This window comes from Antechinus flavipes, chromosome 4 (genome assembly GCF_016432865.1).
Source record: "Antechinus flavipes isolate AdamAnt ecotype Samford, QLD, Australia chromosome 4, AdamAnt_v2, whole genome shotgun sequence".
Lineage (NCBI taxonomy): Eukaryota > Metazoa > Chordata > Mammalia > Dasyuromorphia > Dasyuridae > Antechinus > Antechinus flavipes.
Genome location: NC_067401.1, coordinates 10,179,939 through 10,201,439, shown reverse-complemented (window position 1 = coordinate 10,201,439; position 21,501 = coordinate 10,179,939). Strand labels below are relative to the sequence as shown.

General features: G+C 42.4%; 2 protein-coding genes across 2 annotated transcripts in view; both read right to left on the bottom strand.

Moving 5' to 3' along the window:
* The window catches only part of DIS3L2 (DIS3 like 3'-5' exoribonuclease 2), a 289,396-nt gene that overhangs the window by 245,172 nt on the left and 22,723 nt on the right, over positions 1-21,501 (bottom strand). Inside the window, exons 3-4 of the mRNA XM_051999603.1 lie at positions 6,203-6,340; positions 5,645-5,805 (exon numbers count right to left, since the gene is read on the bottom strand). Coding sequence (XP_051855563.1) covers positions 5,645-5,805; positions 6,203-6,340 — 299 coding nt within the window. The remainder of the gene's footprint in view (positions 1-5,644; positions 5,806-6,202; positions 6,341-21,501) is intronic.
* LOC127563267 (IQ domain-containing protein E-like) lies at positions 1,920-3,120 on the bottom strand. Its single transcript, XM_051999604.1, is given in 2 exon segments — positions 1,920-2,097; positions 2,100-3,120. Coding segments are annotated over 2 exon segments (1,107 nt in total). The 3' UTR covers positions 1,920-2,011.

The window sequence follows — 21,501 nt, the reverse complement described above, 5'->3', positions numbered from 1 at the left end:
TATTCCCTCTCCCCCCTCCCTTTTTACAGTATACTCTTACCTTACTCTATCCAAAGGAATGTAAATTTTGATCACTGAAACTTCCTAAACTACCTTAGGGATTACAGGCTAGATTTCTTTCATAAGGACCAGAACTTAAAACCAAATTACTCAGGTTCTCATTGAGTGGACAATAATAAGTTGCAGGTCAAGCCTCACTTGATCATTGTTTAAGCCCTGATTGGCTCAAATGAATATTAATAACAATTATTTCTGTTTGGGTCAGAAATCCTGAGGTTGTTCTTCTCCCCCAAGTTGATTTTTTTTTTTTTTGGACTAGGTAAAAGAGGCCATTCTTTTGCCTCATTTCTTACCTAGTGTGACTCATGAATGGGCAGTTGCCTCCGTCAAAGAGACCTGGGAAAGACCTGCACTTAAAAAAGCCAAATCTCCCACTGCATCGTGGACCTGATCTGTGCACTGTCACTGGACCCAGAGGGTTCCAGAGGGAAAGTGAAGCTGGTGACTTTGCCCAGCTCTCCCTCATTCAAATCCACCTTCCTGATGCCATGATCCTCTTTGAGAATAGAGGACAAACAAGTACTTCTAATGCTTACCATAGTGCCTGGTTCAAAGTAAGTACTTGATAAAAGTTTACTGACTGAGATCATCCAGAAGCAAAAATATGTCTTCCTCTACTGTTTAAGCTCATCAACTTTTGAACAGGAAGAGTCATCCTCAATCTTCTGGACCCACGATTTATCAATGCATTGATTAAAGCTATTTTTTTTTCCTACAATGTCATCATTGTATAAATTGTTCTAGCCTTACCCACTTTCCCTCTGCACTAGCTCATAGAGGTCTCCTCTCTTTCTTCTAAAATGTCCATTTTGCTATTTCTTACGGCATAAAATTTGTGTCCATTTATATGCCATAATCTGCTTAGCTAGCCTCCAAATGAAGGGCCATCCCCCTATTTCCAGTGTGGGGCCACTACAGAAAAAGCCACTCTAAATTTATTACATCCAGGTCCTTTTCCTCTTTCTTTTATCTAGTTTGAGTGTAGGCTGAGCTGCTGGGTCACAGACTTTGCCCACTTCAGTAACCTGCTGGATGCCATTCCAAACGGCTTTCCAGAACAGCTGGACCAAGTCACAGCAGCCATCAGCGTACAAACTGTGCCTGTTTGCCTACCGCCCTTCCAGAGTGCGTCATTTCTCTCTGGTCATCTTTATCACTATGTCAGTTGTGAAATGAAATCTGAGAATTGCTTTAATTTGCATTCCTCTATTAATGATCTGAGACATTTTTATAAATGGATTGAAAAGTGGATTTCTTCCCTTGAGACCCACCTACTCATATCCTTTGACCATTTCTCAATTGGGAAGTGGCTCTTACTCTGACAAATTAAAATCAGTTCATTATATATCTCTTGAATAGGACATCTTCAGCTGAGAAACTTGGGTCAGTCATTTTTCTTCGTTAATCTGTTTCCCTTTTAAATTTTAACTGTAGGATAACTGTTTACTGCAAAAACATTTTCATGGCCCATATGACACCTGTTCACTGCAAAAACATATTCACTGCATATTGTCAAAACTGTGATGCCCTCTCCTGCTTATTTAGTCATGTTCTAAAGGGGAAGAGATTCTTTTTTTCCCCCTAATCAATGGTCTGTGTATTTCAAGCAATATTTGATAAAATTTTACCATGAAAAGAATTGGAAATTCCTTTGGAAGTCACTGCAGTGGGATGTGACCTGGGCTTTCATTTTTCGGTAATTTTTCTAATATATGATTTCACCCATTTTTGATATACTATAATTTGTATGCATTGAGGTAATTCGGCAAATGTTTTATTACCACTAAAGCAGAATTTGAAGCCAAAGTCTAAGAAATTTCAGCATAGTAAACAATTTTTTATTGAACACTGCCCGTTTGGGGCCTAGCAAAAAAAAGATGGATTTCCCCCCAAACCAAGCTAGATCGATTTCAGGTGCAAAACTGTTTAACATGAAGAAGTAAGAACTTTTTCACCCGGTGGAGGGAGGGTAGCTGTCGTCCTTATCAGACAGCTGAGCTTGCAGGGTGCTCCGGTTCCCCTCCAGCTCGCTCACTCACACTCGTCAGCGTACTCAGATCTCAGCAGACCCTGCAGTGCTGTGTTTGGTATTAGCCGGATCGAGGGAGCCAACATGGTCCGTTCTGGAGGAGAGCTGGTGTTCTCGAGCTCACCCACTCTCTTTTCTAGCTCTGAGACACGTCTCATGAGCCTCTGTTTGCTCCATTCACTGTAACTTTTGGCTTTGTTAACAATAGGGGAGTTGCTCAACACCCGGTCCAGATCTTCCTTTAAGCTTCGGTTCTCTTCCTGAAGTTCTTGAACAGTTCTGGACAAGTACAGGACAGCAGCCCTGAGCTTCTTCTGCCTTCTCTGAGCTGACTTCTTGTCGGTCGGGGACTTCCTTTCTGTCTCGTCAGTGTCTGCCACGAGAACCTGGAGACGGTGGATCTCCTCAGAGTAAGTATCCACGGCGATCCTCATTTCTTCCAGATTTGTCATCTTCATATCTGTCTGCAGTTTCGTGATAGTACTGTCCTTTTCCTTGCACTGCTGTTCCAACCTGATAATCCTCTGCTTCAGTCCGTGGATGATCCAGCCAGAACCGGAGCTCTTGTCAATCACATTCCAGACAGAATCAGAGTCTTGATTAGGATCCAGGAGGTGATCCATATTTTGGTGCTTTTTGTTGCTCTCTTCTAATTGCCGAAGTTTTGTTTTCATAAAATCCACATCACCTTTCTGAGAGTGTAATGACTTCTTCAATTCACTGATCTCATCATATATGGCTTCCTTCTCTTTATAAGCAGGGGCCCCAGGACTTTGTTTGGAAGGTCTGAGCATTAGCTTCTGAGGGGTTAAAGCCATCCTGCCACTGAAAGGCTTTGTCCCGGCTGCCTTCACGCTCCTCCAAGAAGCGATCTGTTTAGACTTAGTGTAACAGGGGGACTTTGGTGATCCCGGTGGACATTTCTGAAAAGTTTTCTTTGGGGATTTCATCTCCAAGTCTGAGTCGTAGGTAATCGCAGACAGACTGTCATCTTCCTCTTCCGAGCCGTGCTCACTGATTTCCTGTAACATAGCAGCGGCCGGGTCGGGGCCCTCGGGAGCCGGGAATGGTGGGTTCCCCCTAAGAGGTGCAGCTAGTCACGGACTCGGTGGGCCCCAGAGCCACACGCCCGCCACGCCCCCCACCCGCCACCGCTGCCGCCGCCGCTGCCGCCATCACCGCGTAGGCTGCCGGGGGAAGAGATTCTTAAGGCTGAGAGTGGGTTCCCTGAGAAGATGTGGCCTCAGGCTTGACAATGGAGTAAAGCAAAGAAGGGGTGAGTGCTCCAGATGAACTAGGTTCTCCCAAGCTCCCTGAGAAGGCAGAACACTGTCCCCGGGGCAAGGGGGGAAGATGTCACGAGGTGCTGAAATCTGAACATGAAAGTTAGCCAGCGCTCTGGGCAGGGCCAGCGGCACTGCAGCCCGGTTCTTCCAGAGCGCCCCTGCCCCTGCCTCGAGAGCCCAGAGTCCACCCAGCAAGCCTGCCTCAGGAAGCAGATGGGCTCTGTCCCCCGGCCCACGACAACCTTATTTACAGTGTTGTGCATTTCACGCTGTGATCTCATGTCTGGAAGCAGCTCTTTCCCCATCTGCAAAGAACAACTGTTCTCACATGTGGCTAAGGGAGCGAAGCGCTGGCTGGAAGGTCTCATGATGTCACACTCCAGCAGGAACCACTCACAGGCCCTTGGGAACGAGACCCGCTACACTGAGCGGAGCTGAGTCAAATGAAGGGGGTCTCAGTTTCCTGGGCCTGACAACTCTGTGGTGGTGCTCCCCTTGTCTCCCCAGCCCCCGCTAACATCTCCGGACATTCGATCTTTCAGCTATTTTTCTTAGGTTTTTATTTATTTCTTCCTCGGATGACAATTTCTTGTCACTTTAGGGACCACAGCTGAGAGAGGATCCCCGTAGGGCCCAGCCCTGGCACCAGGAGAAGCCAAGGCTTGCATCTCCTTTCCAATACTTACTCCTTGCAGGACTTGGACGATTCCCTCCCCCTAGCTGAGCTTTACTTCCTTTGTTTATAAAATGGAGATAATAGTCATTACTCACCTTCATGGGGCAGTCTAAGTATCTAGTGAGATAATGTGTACAAAGCATTTTGTAAACTCTACATCGCTGTAGAAATATCAGCTCTTATTATTATCAAAAAACAAAAAACAGAACTGGGGAAAGCCAAGGCCCTGGCAGGAATCTAGAAGAGCTCTAGATTCACTACTGGCCTTCAGCTCACCTCACTCCACTTACCAAGAAACGCCTTTCCCACCCAAAAATAAGATTATTAAGACCACCAGCCCCAGGCAACCCCCCATGGATAATTCTGGAGAGGTGAGGAGAAGGGGGGCTAGAAGGCACCTGCTAAGTACCCAGATCAGGCCCTCAGAGGAGAAAGAGGCTTTTGGACCCTCCAAAGGAAGACCAAGTAACTGGGGGGGACTGCCCTCTCTCAGGTGAGCCCCTCTTCCCCCACCAAAGCAGCAGGAGGCAGGCAAGCTTAGGCAACAGAACCCCGTTGTTCCCTGCTGATGAGCCATGATGTTTTACAAAATAATCTGGAGCCTTTCTGGACGTTCCCTCCCAAAAAACATTTGTTGAGTTCCCGTCTTCCCTATGTTTTGTTACCAAGGATTCCTGCCCAGAAACAGGCATCTGCCTAAAGGCTGGTGATGAGCTAAATTCCAATTACCCAAGTTACCCAGAATTATTTCGCTACGAGCAGGGGCATTTTTGAAGAGCTTTTCTCTGCAAAGCTCCCAAAATGGCACAGCCACAATCGAGCACCTGCCTGAGAGACAACCCGAAGAGAGTTAGCACTGGTGGCCATTTAGTCTCACCCCTCGCTAAAGCAGGAGAGCGGAGGCCAAAAATGGGGCCGGTCCCGCTCGAGATCTTGCGGCAACAACGAGAGCCCATTTCTGAGGCTCGGCCAGGGCTCCTTCCTCCCAGGAGGGAGCTGGGAAGTTCATCAAGGATGCCATGGAGCCAGTGACCCAGGCCCTGCACTGCCTCTCCAGGAGCTACTGGCGGGGGGGGGGAGGGAAAAGGGGCTGAGACCCACCAGCGTCTCCAGGAGTGGTTCTGGGGTGAGTCTACACAAACACCCGGACTGGGCTGGGGTCTCTGACTCCAGTAAATTATCATTACTGAGGATCCCTGCCACCCACATACTGACTTAAATTATCTATGTTCTACTGCACATTTATTCATGTCTTTTGTTAAATATTTCCCAATGACTCTTTCCTCTGGTTCTAGAGCCCTTGGGAATGTGGGTCCCATGCAGCCTGGGAGCCTCTGCTTTAAACAGACAAGCTCCGTGCCCGCCCGCCACGGGCCACAGAGTCCCTCTCTAGGCTATCCATGCAAGGGCCGGCCACTGCGCCCACCAAGCCCCCACACCAAAAGCCTGTCCTTCGGCCCTGCCGGGGTGTCTGCCGGCTCCCTGCCAGCCTCCGAATGGCCACAGCTGCCATCATCGACAGAGCATTCGGATTGTTTCACCAACAAACATTTATTATGTTCACATCGCGTCCTGACGTCGTGCTCCACATACCTGAATGAGCGCCCCTCTCTTCAAGCCAGCCGACACGCTCTCCCTGGACATGTAGGCCTCAAATATGTTCCTTTTCTTCCCTTGGGAGTGTTTGCCGGGCATCTTTTTGTCACCTGGCGAGGACCCGGTTCCTCCAGAGCAGCCACCGGCATGGGACGCACCTAGGAACAAAAGGCAGGGCTCGATTCCTTTGCCGGTCCAAGGTCCCTCTGTTCCTCAAACTCAGTTCCTAGGACCTTGGACATCCTCATTTTGTTTTCTTCAGATGGAGAGTAAAAAACTCGTGTGCTAAGTAGCCACGTTAAAAATAACGGGCAGGAGCCTGAACAAAGCCAAAAGTGACAGGCCCAGATTACTGGAGACCTTTCAGGGAAAATGACTCTTCCCCATGTGACACCCCTGAGTTCTAAGTATCCATGACGAGAAGACACGCTATCACTCCCGGAGGAGCAGGAGAGGCGCTGTCTGCAGGCCCCCAGCCCAGCCCCAGTGGTTGCTCTCCCCCCACCCAGACCAGCAGGCCTCGGGAAGAGCCCCAGCCTCGACAGCCTTTCCTACCTTTCGGAGTTCCCAGATGCTTCGGGTGAATCTTGCCGTCCAAATGGCTCATGGCATCCAACTCCAACAGCGGCCTCCTCTTCCCCAGGCTGGAAGGAGTGCCGCTACTCAGCTCGGAGCCCTTGCGCGCCCGACTCCCTGCAGCCCAAGAAAAGGCCATCAGTGGGGAGGAACCAGCCTGGCAGAGGGTCCCCAGCTCGGGGTGGCAGGGGCGCCTCTAAGCAGCTATGGGATTCTTTCAAGTCTGACTCTTCCCTCTCTGTTTCATGGATCAAAGACTGCTTTAGCCATCACCCTGGGCCTTCAAATGGGACAATGAAGAAGAATGAAAACCCCTGAGACATTGTAAGTCACCCAGATTCCTCTTTTAGGGGCTCAGAACAGAAGGAACACGTGGCCCAGGAAAAGGCTCAGACCCATCTCACCCTCAGACTTAAATCTGGACTCATCTGTCCGTGAGCCTTAAGAAAGATGCTCACCATAGCAAACGCAGCCTGGAACAACAGACTGCCACAGATCTCTGCTGGGTACCCCCAGCTCAGACCAGCCAGGAGAGCAGAACAACTCCTGAAATTCAGGGCAATCCCGTTCCATGGATCAGGCAACCAACATGGCCTTCCGCTGGCTGTGACACATCGTCACCACTTTCCCCTGCCATCCTGCTGGCCCCCGGCCCAAGCCCATCTCTGCAAGCCTGAAAACTGCAGGGTGGGGTTGGGGGGGTGGGGGGAGGGCAGCTCCTTGCCAGGAGACACATCCAAACGCCAACCAGTTTTCACTCCCTGTACAACTATGGCATATACACAGATTCATAATTTTTTTTTGGGGGGGGGGAGGGCAGAGGCAATTGGAATTAAGTGACTCACCCAGGGTCACATAGCTAGGGAGTGTGAAGTGTCTGAGGGCAGATTTGAACTCAGGTCCTCCTGACTTCAGGGCTGAGGCTCTAGCCATTGTGCCCCCTAGCTGTCTCCTCAGATTCACAATTTTTAAGTTTTAGGTCACAGGAGAAAAACCGAATGTCCTAGAAAAAAGAAGGCTGTGCCGTGAGAACCCGAAGAGACGATCATTAAGGATGTAGCTAACCTGATGCAGGAAAGGAGAAAAACTGAGGCCAGAAATGAATGTGCCACCGGAGCCTGAACAACAGAGGACAGACGCCGAGGAGGAGACGAGCTACGTGACAGAAGCACCACAATCTGGAGGCTCCACTTTTCATGCCATTCAAGAGTCTATTTTCTGAAACTGAGAGTAAAGGGCGTGAAGGCCTTTGCAATGGCAGGATCCACAGAAACGCTTTCTGTGCAGCAGCAAAGGGACACAAAAGGAAGGGAAAAGGGAAAGCTGGGGGCGACTGCAAAGTCATCAGAAATGTGAGTCAGAGACCCAGACAGAGAGACAGAGGGTGAAAGGAGGTGAGAAAGAAACCCAAGTTCAGAAGTTGCTTGTGTCACCTCGGGGAAATGCAGATTTGCCAGCTCATTAACAGTAAAAGAATCAAGATGGGCAAGGAAATGAAAAAAGCTGAAAGAGCCAAAACATGACACAAAGTCCAATCACATCACAAAGGGAGGCAGTGGGAAGTCTCAGAAACACAGCAGGGAAAGCCCAAATCTAGGAATAAGGAGCACAGAGAAACGATCCTCAGAAATAAAGAGAAAAGCACAACTCTTCCTCCGGATTCTTTCCCCAAAAGGAAAAAAAAACTCAATTTTTAAAAAGGAGAATAAGCGGGAAGGAGGAAAAAGCAGGAAGGAGGAAACCCACTGCATTTTACAAGCCCTTCCTGTCTCAGGAGGTAAAGCTCTCTGCCATGACCAGAAACCCCGATGAGCTGGTTCAGTGGAGCTAGTCCGGGAGTGCCCAGGATGAAGGCTGCCCACACCCAAAACGAAGCTAGCTTCATGAGGGCCTTCCAGAAGGAGCCCTTCCCTGCCACCATCGCAGCATCTCCTCACAAGTGCAGGGTTTGGTAGAAGATCCATGTTGTATTAAACTGTCTAGAACTAATAAAAATATATATTCTTCTGATCTACTGGCACTGAAAGGATTATGTCATCTTAAACGATCAGCTCATCCAACCTAACTGAGGGGAGCCTACAAATACGGGGGCCCCCAGGGGTCCTCATTCTCGAGACCACAGCCTGCTACCGTGAAACGCTCACTATGGTCTGTGATCTCACCCTGTTGGGGATTGCTCCCAGCCATCTATGGCTGCCCAGTCCCCATCCCTCATCCCTAAGTCTAACAGAGAGGAAGAAGAGAATGCCTGTGAACCAAGGGTCACTGTCCTAGAGGAAGACAGCCGGCGAGCCCCCAGTCTTATTAGGCAAGGCTGGGCTGAGCTTCAGAGGCGAGGAAGTCTCCCACCAGACACAGCGAGGGTCTGGAAATGGCAGTGGAAAGCAAGAAGTGTGTGAACGCTCCTGGTTCTGTGAGTCAGGAGGCTTGAAAGGAGAAAAGGCAAAGAGACTTAGAAGGTTATGGCGTTACCGCAGGAGAAGCCAGGCTCCAGCTGGTGTAAGGGGAGAGAGAGAGAAGAGAAACAGGCTGAGGATGAACAGCAGTTTGTTGACAGTACAATAGGTTCTCCAAAAGGCACAATATTAAAACAGAAAGAGAATGGAGCCAAGATTAGGCCCAACATTAACTGAACATACTTGAAGATGAATGAAAAATGTACCTGAATATACATCAGTATTTACATTTCTTTAAATTTTCCCCTAAAATCTGAATCCCACTGAAATGCAATCTTCTTTCATATTTTTGCTTGGAAGAGGTTCTAGGGAGATGGCAAAGTGAAAGGTTACAGAGGAGCCGACTCCTCAATAATCCCTCAAAAAACAGCAAAAGAAATGCCAAAAGAAGCAAAACTACAAGGAATCCTCAAAAGAAAATGTTTAAAAACACTCAAAAATGAACGAGCCAAATACAGCTCCAACACAATGAAAAAATATTATGAATTTAAAAGAAACAGTGACAAAAACGCCAGAAGAAAAATACCCTAAAACACCACCAAAGGCAGCATCAGATACAATAGAAGAAGTTTAAGATAAAAGAAAAATGTATAATTAATACTTCCCATCACGTGGCCTACAAGTTGGAGGACTAGACATGTTTCATTCTTTATGATCTCTCCAGCCTCTCCAAAATAACAATTATACCAAAAAGATAAGGCCATTTCGGCTGTATCCATGATATTGCTGTCTCCACCAAGAGCCCAAACAAGGCCAAAAAAAACTCCAGTGGACTAACAACAATGAATTAACTACAGAATTTCTAACCCACTCAGTGCCCCTTCAGCCACCACATTCTAACAGAAGGGCTGCATAAGCCAACCTAAGGGCTGGCAAAAGAACTCCATTCTATAAACCCTTTCTCCCCGTGCCATGGAAATAAAAATGACAGAAGCTTTGCTCAGGCGAGGAGAGCAGCACCATCAGCATTCTGTACCCCGACAGAACGTAGCCAGTGAAATAGGAGACTGTGAGAACTGGGAGAGGATGTGGGGGCAGTCTGGATGGCACCCCACTAAGCCTGAAAGAGCCCAGCCTCCAGCTGGAGTCAGTTCTGTCCCCGCAGAAGTCACGGCTGGCAGAGACCGAGGCTGATGAACTCTTCATTGTCTAATAGATGGAACAGAGAGAGCTTTGAAAAAGAGCCCGAGAAAATCACCTTCAAAAGAGAAGGAGTCGGAAAGTGAGCTTGGCCTCCAGTAGAGTGAATAATACATCTCCTGAAGTGGCCACATGGATTCAAAGTTATAATTATATAAAACACAGTAGTCAGTCCCTCAGCAGTGGAAATAATGCAGTGAAATTCAAATAACGCTACCATTTCCAAAGCTTCATTATAAACATTAATTGGGACCTAGCTGTAAGGAAAAAAAAAAATGAATAAAATTACCATAAGGATCTCTAGGGGGAAAAAAAAAAACCTTAATTCTATCACTTGTTCTAAGGCTGAAATACAACAAAAAGGGGGGGAGGGGAAAGGACAAGGAGTAAGATCTGTAAAATAATGATGTAGAAACCATTTAGAAAGAGCCCAAAATAGGCACCTGCCAAGTTTTAGTGCCTTGATGAATACAGGGACTAAAAGATAATAAATAAGTATAAGGTCATGGATCAAAGAATAAACATTTACAAAAAACTAAAGAGGAAAATAACTAATAAAGAGAATGAGGGAAAAAATTCTTTCTAGAAAAAGGCTCAGAAAATGAAATTTTATTTAACTGCATAAAATCGGTTAAATGAAAGGGGGAAAATAGGAATTTTACTATCCAAATGAGAAGGGGGGGAGAGCGAGAGGGAAGAGAGCAGAATTAAATAACCACACAAAAGCAAGAAAGAAAAAGGAACAAATAAGTGAACCTCCAAAACTTGGAAAAGAGGAAACTGAGGCAAACAGCAGCCCAGGGCTACATAGCTAGTAAGATCTGAGGCTGGATTTGAACTCAGTTCTTTCTGACCACTCCAGACCTGCTGCTGTTCACCGTACCACCTAGATGCTCACTATAAATATTAGCTATTGTTATTAACAAAATCAAAAAAGCAATACTAGAAAGCAAAATGTCATTGCAAATAACACATCTGGAGAGCAATCTACTCAAACACACGGAGACTCCTATAAAAGACTAAAAGAAATGAAGAACTTGAATAGTTGGAAGAATAGTCAGAGACCATTGCTGAGCCATGCCAGTAGAATTTTTAAATGGCAATAACGCCACCGTTCATTGATACTTTTAATGCTATTGTCAAAAACAATCTTTGCTGAGGCTAAATGATGAAGAGAAGATTTAATGGAATTTCTTTCAGCGCCCGTTGTGTCCAACAACTTCCCCACTGAGCTCCAGACCAGCCTGATGGGTCCAAGCTTCCCAAAGGGGGAGGGGCTCGTGTCACGTCTCAGCTTCTTCCTTACCTCTAAGCCCACCAGCTGACGGCCATGTACTCAAAGGTCAACTCCTACAGAAAAAAGCGGGAAGAGCGGGAAGATGGGAAACAAGGAGGTCGCTCCAATGGGCCTGGCAGGAGTAAGTGCACCAGGCCATTCAAACTGTCATGGGAATGTCTGGCAAGACTCAATCAAATCCTTGACAAAATTCTTTTGGAAAAATAGAAGATACAGAAATGATGAAAAGAGGGAGCAACACGTCCAGTCCTTAAATTTTATAAAAAGCAGTAGTCACCAAAATAGTCACCAAAACCATTTGGTGTTGCTTGAAAAAGAGAGGGATAGATCAATAGAACAGACTAGACAAGGGAGAATCAGAGCCAGAGGAACTCAATTGTTAAACTTGAATTATAGAAAAACTACCTATTTAATAAAAACTGCTGGAAAAAATGGAAAGCAGGTCTGGCAAAAATTAGATAAAAACCAGCATCTCACAACCTATTACTCCAAGAGAAGCTTCAAATGTGTACAAAACTTAAGACTTCAAAAGAAATATAAACAGGTGAGCGAAGCATGAAATAAATTACCTGTCAGACCTTTAGATAGGAAGAAGGGTTCATGATCAAACAAACAAAGAAGTCTAAAGAATAGAAAATAGAGAGTTTTAATTACATAAAATTTCAACGTTCTAGCACAAATAAAATCAGTGTTGTTAAAATTAGAAGAAAGAAAGCATGGAATGATGCCCAAAAAACTATTAAACTGCATACTCTTTGACCACTCATGTCACTACTAGGTGTATCGCCAAAGTGATCAAAGTTAGAATCCATATGTATAAAAATAATTATAGCATTGCTTTTTGTGGTGTCAAAGAATGGGAAATTAAAAGGATGCTCATCATTTGGGGAATGGCTGAACAATGTAAACCAAAAGACCCACTCAAAAAAAAAAAAGAAAAAAAGAATATTGCAAAATTATGGAGAACTAGGATGGCTAAATGGAAGAAACATGAAAAGATACTACCAACATCCTGAAGAGGCAAAAAGGTACAAAAAGATTATACTATTTACAGATGTTTTTCAATGGATTGAGCAGTTATGCTGATTTTTTTCTCATTTCATCTTTTTAAAAAGTATTATTGTCATAAGAAATTAATATCTGTATTAAAGAGGAAATCTGTAATGGTATAAAGAAAAGACAATAATAAAAACTTATAAAATTATAATAAATATCAAAATTAGAGGAACAAATATATCATATGCAATAAAGACATAATTGAGAAATTCAGGGCAAGCTACTGATGAAAATTAACAGTTTAAAAATTCATGCAATACCTATTCATCATAAAGAGATGATTTTTTAAAAATTATTTTACTTGCAGTCAGAATGGCAGAAAGAAAAAAGCCAAAACATTTTATTAAACCGGAAAAAAATGAAAGAAATTGATACAGAAGTAGCATATTCATAAAATAAAGGAAATAAAATTTAAGAATTATCAGGCATCCCAATATCTTTAAAAGAAAAATAAATTGAAAATAATTTTTTAGGAGACTAAACAAAAACATTTCTCAGAAATCCTGAAGATAATAAACAGAATTTAGAATTGACAGACTTCACGGGACATCATTAAGATGAATCTTAATTCATATCTCCTAGAACTAAACTTGGCAAGTTTCAAAACTACAACAATTAGATGACCAATAATAAGTGACCGCAAAGAACAGTATCCAACACCAATATCACAAGTTTTCTCTCTAAAAAACCAACATGCCAAGGGAATTACAACCTGATAGGTACACACATACACACATAAAAAGGAAAACATAGTGGATATTATCACAACATCAGGCCCCAGCAAAACTAAATCTTTTAAAGTTCAAAAAGATAGTCATGTAATCATCTTACAACAGCCACAAATAAAGAGAGAAAAATTATCTATTAGCAACTAATTCTTCACAAATGAGACATCAATAGTATAAAATAATAAACGATTGGTGGTATTTGTTGATTAAACATTAGAGTCTGGAAAGAATTACAATAAAGGAAATGAAGGAAATTGTAATTCTTAACTCAATAAAGAAGAGCAAAGATTAAGTCAAATTTAACAATTATGATACAATTTTTTAATAGAGAAAAAGCCTTACTGAATAACATATATCCTAACATTCTTACTTGATTATATATTTGTAACAGGTTTTGTTTTCATGCTTTCTTAGTAGAAGAGAGAAGAAAGAATTGGAGAAAAATAATTCAGAGCTGAAAATATAATATTGATAAAAACAGAGTCCAGGAAGGTGATTGTGATGGCCCCATGGATGGAATAGAAAAGGAATGATCAAACAAAGACACTGGGAATATTTTACCTGTAGAAGGTTTAAGGGGGACACGAACATTTTCTTCAAATACATGAGGTGCTATCATGTGGAGAAGTTAAACCTGCTTTCCACAGCCTGAGGGAAGAATAAGAATCAGTAACTGGCAACTGTAGAAAGCCAAAAATGAGCTCAAAGTGAGGAAAAACTCCCTTATGATCAGTAGTGTCCAAAAAATAGAGTAGGCTACTTCATAAATCAAGAGTTCCCTCTCACTCAATACCACCCAATGCCAGAGATTTATGGGCAGGGATTCTCCTTTAGGTTGGACTGATGAGGTCCCTTCCATAGATTAGATATTGTAATTCATACCATTCTAGTAAACATTCAGAAATCCAATAGTCTCTTCTCTATGTTCTATGAATTGTTTACAAAAACAGTCAACAGCCAGTAAGCATTTATCAGGTGCCCACTATGTTCCAAAGCACAAATAGTGCATGTGTGTGTACACACACATGTACATACACACACACATTATATACATATACACACACATATGGTACGTGTGTGAAACTAAAATACAGATAGGAAGACAATCCCTGACCTCAAGGAACTTATGATCTAATGGGGGAAGACAACAAAAGAAAGTTGGAAAGGAAGTCAAAGAAGTACAAAATGAACACAGTCAGAGGAAATGAGATGTCTGAAGTTAAAAGTACTTCTGAGCTACTACCTCACGCTCATCAAATTAGCAATAAAGAAAAATAGCAAATGGTGGAAGAACTGAGGGAAAACTGAGGGAAATGCCTTGTTAGTTTTCTAACTACTCTGAAATTGAAACTATGCCCCAAAAGTCACTAAACATTGTACATATCAACCTCTCAGTCTTTGCCTTAAGAGATCAAAGAAAGAAAAATAATACAAATGTACCAAAAACATTTATAATAGTTCTTTTTGTTGTAGCAAAGCACTGGAAACTAACAGGATGCTAATCAATTGGAAAATGGCTGAAATTATAACATATGAATGTACACAATACCATTATGCTACAGAAAATTATGAGGGGATAGTTTCAGAGAAATCTGGGAAGGCTTGTATGAACTGAAGCAGAGGGAAGTGAGCAAGACAAGAGACTCGCTAATATAATAACAACAACATGGTAAAGACAAATACTATTTAAAAACTTAATTACTCTGGTCAATACCATGACCAAACATTCTAAAGGAACAATGATATGATACACTACCTACTCTCCTGACAGAGAGGTGGCAAACTTAGCATACAAGGTGAGAAAAATCAAAATTCAAATACAAATTTAATACCAAAACAATCAAAATGTCAACTAAGACAGTGTTAACAAAAAATTAATAAAGGAACAGACAAAAATATAAAAAATATTCATGAGAAATTTTTAAAAAGGAGTCTTTCTACATCTCAAATTATACTTCAAACTAGCAACTGTCTTACATATATAGAACAGGACAAAACAAAGGAAATCGGGAGAAAAGGTAATCCAGAATTAGAACCAAAGCAATACAGAAGAAGTAATGTTTAAATCCAAGATCATCAAACATGGAAGAAAGAAATTATTATTCAATTAAAAAACTACTAACAGAATTAGATAACTATGACCCAAAAAAGTGATTTGATTGAAATTCTAGTCACATACATACCACAATAAATTCCAAAAAGATAATCCAAGACATTTTCTAAAATAAAATAAAAAGATTAGAAGAAAATGGAATGACTTCTTTATTGTGGTTAGGAGAAACAGAAAAATGTTTTGTATATTTAAGGAAGAGAACAAAGTACTAGAAACAGAACAGATGGTTCTGATTATCTAAAAGTGAAAAGCACAACAAAAAGCAAGGCAGAGCCATTCCTGAGAGCTCCCTCTGGTTCCCTCTAGGTTGCCTCACATCACTTGGGTGTTTCCCCTACAAGTTCCTCCTCTTCCTTCCCCCTCCACCCCCCCCCCCAATGTCTCCCATGAGGAGGTGGAAGTCCTTTTCCTCACTGAAGCAAACCCTCAACATGGCACACTTGACTCCATCCCAGTCTCATCCTCTCCAGCAAATTGCTCTCCTGGTCTCCCCACTCTCCTTAATCTTCCATCTCTCCTCGTTTGCAGGCTCCTTCCCTTGCTGCCTATAAACACATTCCCATCTCCTCACCCAGCATGTCTCTTCCCCTTCCCCAGTTAAGCAGGATGAGAAGCCCACCTAGATTCCTTCAGGTACCTCCGTCTCTTTTAAACCCTTTACAATCTGACTTCATGCTCGTCATTTAACTCAAAGTGCTCTCTCCAAGTCACCAATGAAACCATGCCCAAAGGGCCACAAACTGTTCATTCCCATTGATCCAGCAGTGTTACTACTGGGCTTATACCCCAAAGAGATCTTAAAGGAGGGAAAGGCAGCCCTCTTTGTAGTGGCCAGAAACTGGAAACTGAGTGGATGCCTATCAGTGGGGGAATAGCTGAATGAGGTATAGTCTATGAAAGTTATAGAATATTACTGTTCTATATTAAATAATCAGCAAGATGATTTCAGAAAGGTCTGGAGAGATTTACAGGAACTGATGCTAAGTGAAATGCGCAGAATCAAGACAACATTGTACACGGCAACAGCAAGATTGTACAATGTTCAATTCTGATGAACATGACTCTTTCCAACAATGAGGTGATGATTCAGGCTAATTCCAATAGACTTGGGATGGAGAGAGCCATCTGCACCCATAGAAAACTATGGAGACTGAATGTGGATCACAACATAATATTTTCTCCTTTTTTGTTGTTTGTTTGCTTTTTGTTTTCTTTCTCATTTTTTGCCTTTTGGTCTGCTTTTTCTTGTGCAGCATAATAATTGTGGAATTATATTTACAAGAATTGCATATGTCTAACTTATATTGGATTGCTTGCTGTCTAAGGGAGAGGGTGGGGAAAAGGGAGAGAGGAAAATTTGGAACACAAGGTTTTGCAAAGATGAATGTTGAAAACTCTTTGCAGATATTTTGAAAATAAAAAATTATTTTTAAAAAAAAGTCACCAATGAGCCTTTAATTAAGAATTCAAATGGCCTTTTTTCCATCTTGATGCCCTTGACCCATCTTAGCCTTTGACCTAATGGATCACTCTCTTCTCTCTCTGCTTTTAGGACACTTCTCTTAGCCCTCCTCCTACCTGACTGACTTTCCTTTCTCCTGTTCTGGTTCTTCATCCAGGTCACACTCACTAAGCAAAGTATTCCTTATCCTGAGGTCCCATTGCCAACTACCTTTTGATCCCTAAGGCCTCTCAAACTCAACACGACCAAAACAAAGCTCATTATCTTTCCCAAAAAAACCTTGTCTTCCAGACTCCCCTATTACTACAAGCTCCCCCCATCTCACAGCTGCTCAAGCCCTCAATATCAGTGCCATTCTTGATTCCTCTCTCACCTTCATTCACTTTCAATCTATCCAATCTGTTGCCAAGTCTTGCTTTTTCTATTTTCACCATATCTCTCATGTTCATGCCCTTCTCTGCATTCATACAGCCACGCCCCTGGTACAGGTCCCATCACCTCACACCTGAACCACTGTGATAGCCACAAATTTCCCCCCACTCCAGTCCATCCTCCACTTTGCTGCAGGAAAAGTAATTTTCTGACCCCATGACCCACACAAACAAAACAAATTCTAGTGGCTTCCTGTCACCTTTTAGAATCAAATTCAAGATGCTCCATTAAATATTTCAAGCCCTTCCTCTCTGCTCACTCCCCTTTGCATACTTTACAAATCAGACATATGTGCCTTACTTACAGACCATCCTTGCCAACGACGCATGTCCCAACTCCATGCTTTTCCAGAAATTTTCCTTCCCCCCGCCCAAATTGGCTTTCCAGGCCTCCTTCAAGACTCATTGCAAATATTATTTTCTATAGGAAACCTTACTCTAGAAGATCTTCCTCCCATTTTCCCAAGGCCACCATTCTCCCCCCGAGATTATTTCCCATTTATTCCATATTCACGCTGTATGTACCTAGCTGTCTGCACCCACCGCACGAGAATATAGTTCCCTTGAGGGTAGGGACTATGTTTTTGCTCAAATGCCTGCCATATGGCAAGCCCCTAACAAATGTATGGCATCTGGCAGAACAATAAGGAAAGAAACCATTTTGGGAAAATTCTTACCATAAATACTTATGGCAAAACCTGACATCTCAAATCTCCAAGAACTAATAGAAATTCATAAGCATAAAAGACATTCTTCATTAGCTAAGTAGGGAAAACACATTAAAAGCAGTTTTTGAAAGAATACAAAGTATTAGCTTCTTGAAATTTTGTTTAAATTCTGTAATAATTCAAATAATATAAATCAAAACAAGATATCACCTCCATTAAATTAGCAATGATATCTGAAAACTCAAAAAGCAAATGCAAGCTTTGGGCCTGATTATTCCCCCAGTTCCAAAGCACCAGCCATCACCCTGCCCACATTCCCCCACATATGTATCTCACTGTAATCCAAATGCGCTACATGGACAGCATTCCCTTTTTCTATCAGTCCAGTAACCACGTGACAAAATGAATATAAAGACATATTGCTCCAGCAATTCAAACAGAAAGTGTTGGAGAAAGGTTCCTCCAATGCCCAACAGATGAGAGAAAACAAGGTCTCCAAAATGGGTGCTGAACAAAGTGACTTCCAAATCTACTGGCGGCTGCTGGTTCCCTCATGTGCTCCCTTAGTGTCACTCTAGCACCAAAACCAACAATTCTGTAGGAACCAATCCAGGATGACGAGGTCCTGGGACCCTAAGGGGCCACCCAGCCCCTACCACTGGAGGGGGATCCTTCCACTGGAGATCTGACACCCTGTTAAATTCTGTGGGAAACTTTTAAAAGCAAGAAATCTTTCTTAATCTCTTCTAAATCATCTAAACCAGAGGTATGGGAAAAAGGAAAAACAGAAGCTTCTAACATTCCGCAAGGAAAAGATATCTCATTCCAGGGAAATTTAAACCAAAGTGATCCCAGGAAAAACTTGAGTGTCAAAATTCTTATTTACTTCTGACTAACTTGGCAGGAGCAGAAAGATTTGTTTGCAAGAACCTATCCTCATGGTTATCAACTCATCAAGCATTTAATAAATTCTTTATTAATCATTCATTCCATTTATTTAACTAAGAGAGGAGAAAATAATGTCCCTTCTCTCCTATTCCAATTGGTGCCAGCTGTTGGTATTCAAGACCACTGAAACACCTCAAAACAAGTAAGGGTGACAAGGGTTCCAGTTCATGAAAAGGTGTGAATTTTCAGGGTCCACAGCCCCTCAGCAGACAAGTCTGGCCTGGGGCCTTCTTTAAACAGGCTTCCTTCCTTTCCAACGGCCAATAGCCAGGAGAGAGGGTGCAGAAAGGCCGGAGGCATGGAGACTGAGAGGAGGTCACTGGAGATCTTGGGGAGGGGATGTAAGTGACTACAGAAAGTCACAGAAATGAGGATGAGCAGGTGACGAGGAAGAGAATGCAGCAGCGTCAGAAAAAGAGCGAGCATTTCTTGGGCATCCCCAGCGTGCCAGATGCTATGCTACCTACAAACATCATCTGACTCGGTCCTTACGGGAGAAGGCTCCAACAAACTGTGACATGAATCTTCGGAAGGACTAGGACCATTCGATAAAAGACATACCTTATCCCAGTGCTCTCTCCAGAGGAGAGACCCTGCTCCCCATCAGGGTGTGAGGAGACTCCCTGGGGGCATGATAACAAAACACTGAAACTTGCAGCCCTATTTCTTTTCATCTAAAAACTAGGAAAGCAGCTAAGCCTTCCTGGACAGACTGCCACTGGCAAGGGCACTCAATCCACATATCAGCTGGCCATGCGTCACCCTAGCTTGAGGAAATCCTGAAAGACATGACAGCGATGTCCTCACGCATTCACTCACTTTCAGATCTTCTTCAATGCATGGTCAGATTTCGCTCGACTTTTCTCTTTTGTCTTTTTTCTTTAAAAAAAAAAAATCTTTGTCATTACGGATGGTTCTCCAGGAGAGGAGAGAAAATAAGGATAATCTAAAAGATGAAAAAACAAACGATATCAAAACAAAACTTTTTTAAAAGCAAGACACACTTTCCTGATCATAACCACTGGGTGTGGATTTGTTTTGCTTGACTAAGCTTATTTACAAGAGTTTGGGTTTTTTATCTTCCAGTTTTTAATAAGGGGAAAGAGAGGGACTAGCCATAATAATGCCAAGAAAGCAGAGAAATTCTGGAAATATTAGCAGAAGCGATTAAAGAAGACGACTTTATACATTGAAGGAAAACATAATAGGAGGCACAGTAATACAAAAACAAGCAGCACAGAAGACAAATCAGCTGAAAAGCCCAGGAAACAGCATGGACAGAAGTGAGAGATTTGGGCGATGGCTCAAGAAGATGGAACTTCAGGATTACAGGAGCTTTAAAAAAAAAAAAAAAGAAAAGAAAAGAAAAGAAAAGAAAGAAAACCTCAAAGACCTGTCCTTTCTGCATCACAGGAAAAAATATGAGCAAACCTTCCAGAAGCATCCAAAACAAGACCCCTCACTGCTCCAAAGAAAAAGAATTTGAAGAAGAAGCGCTGAGAAGAGAACAGAGGCTGCCCCCAGAGTCAGAAACGCCTGACTGGGGTCCCAGACATGCCCCCAGTGAGACCCCTCATACCCTGATGGGGGACCCTGGACTCACTTCAGCTCAGAGTCCCAAGTAAAATCGAGTGGCTCTAACAGTGCAGAAGTCATGACCTCTTCCCACAGGACACTTAGTCGTTAGCATCTCCTTACGCCAATGAAACACAGGCAGGAAATTTTTTTACAAAACCTACAGAAAAGAGAAGGTCAAAATTCAAGACACATCACTATCAAACTGAACAGGGAAAAGATGGTGGAACAAGTCCTTCACACTGCCAAGAGGAAAAAAGGCATGATTAGTAGTCAGGGCAAAAAACACTGGGTTGAGAGGAGCCCTGGTTCTTCCATGGGCTTCCTGCGTGACCCTGAGCAAGGAAGTTAAACCCTCTGGGTCTTAGTTTCTTCATCTGTAAAATAAAGCAACTGGCCTAAATGGCCTCTCAGGTTCCTTAAAGCTCTAAATCTTTGCATTCTTTCAACCCACTAAAAACATTTATTTGAATCCTATAAGATCCAAGAACCAGAAACAACAAAAGAGGTTAAAATAAGGCATACAAAAAAATTAAAAACATAAGGCCGCAATCCAAGAGTCAGTTTTACCACAAATAAAAAATTGAAACCAAAGGATAAGTATCTTTAAAAACCAAGAAAATGTTAAAGAATTTATTTTTTAAAAAATAAACAAATAAATAAATGAGCTCAAAACTCTGGACTCAAAATAGATCTAAAATAAAGTTTGGGAGAAAAGTAAAAAAACAAACAAAAAAACAGGAAGCACTTAGTAATTAATGAAGAAAGAAAAGAGAGAGGGGGGAGGAGAGAGAGAGAGAGAGAAAGAGAGAGACTTGAAGAGGGAGAGAGAAAGGGAGGGAAGAGAGAGAAGGAAAGGGAGAGAGAAATAAAATGGCAAACATCTTAACGAAAACAAGTCTTTAAACTAGATATTTTCCAACCATAATTAATTAGTTTTTTTAATAATATCTCTATAAGAAGATGATTTTTTAAAAAATCAAACACTAATATGATACTTAATAGGGCTAATTATGAAATAAAGCCTTTAAACTTAAAGAGGAAAGGGGAAAGGGAAAAAGTAAATACTATGAAAAGAGAGTGAAACGTATAACTGAAAGGAAACAGAAAAGTAAGGAAAAGGATGGAGAGGCAAAGGCGAGAAGTCAGCCTAAGCAAAGAGTTGTTTTGTCAATCTTGTGTTAAGAGTATTTTGATATTATTCTGTTCTGTGTCTTGCAGGTTAAATTTAATTAAAAGAATAGAAATAGTGAAATGCAATGTTTATATTCATTGTATACATTCTACAAAAGATTGTAGAAGGTAAGCCAGATTTAACAATTATAATGTATAAATGGACTGAATTTTCCTAAAAAAAGAAAAAAGGTTATAGACCTCAAATTATGTTGCATATGGAAAACATAT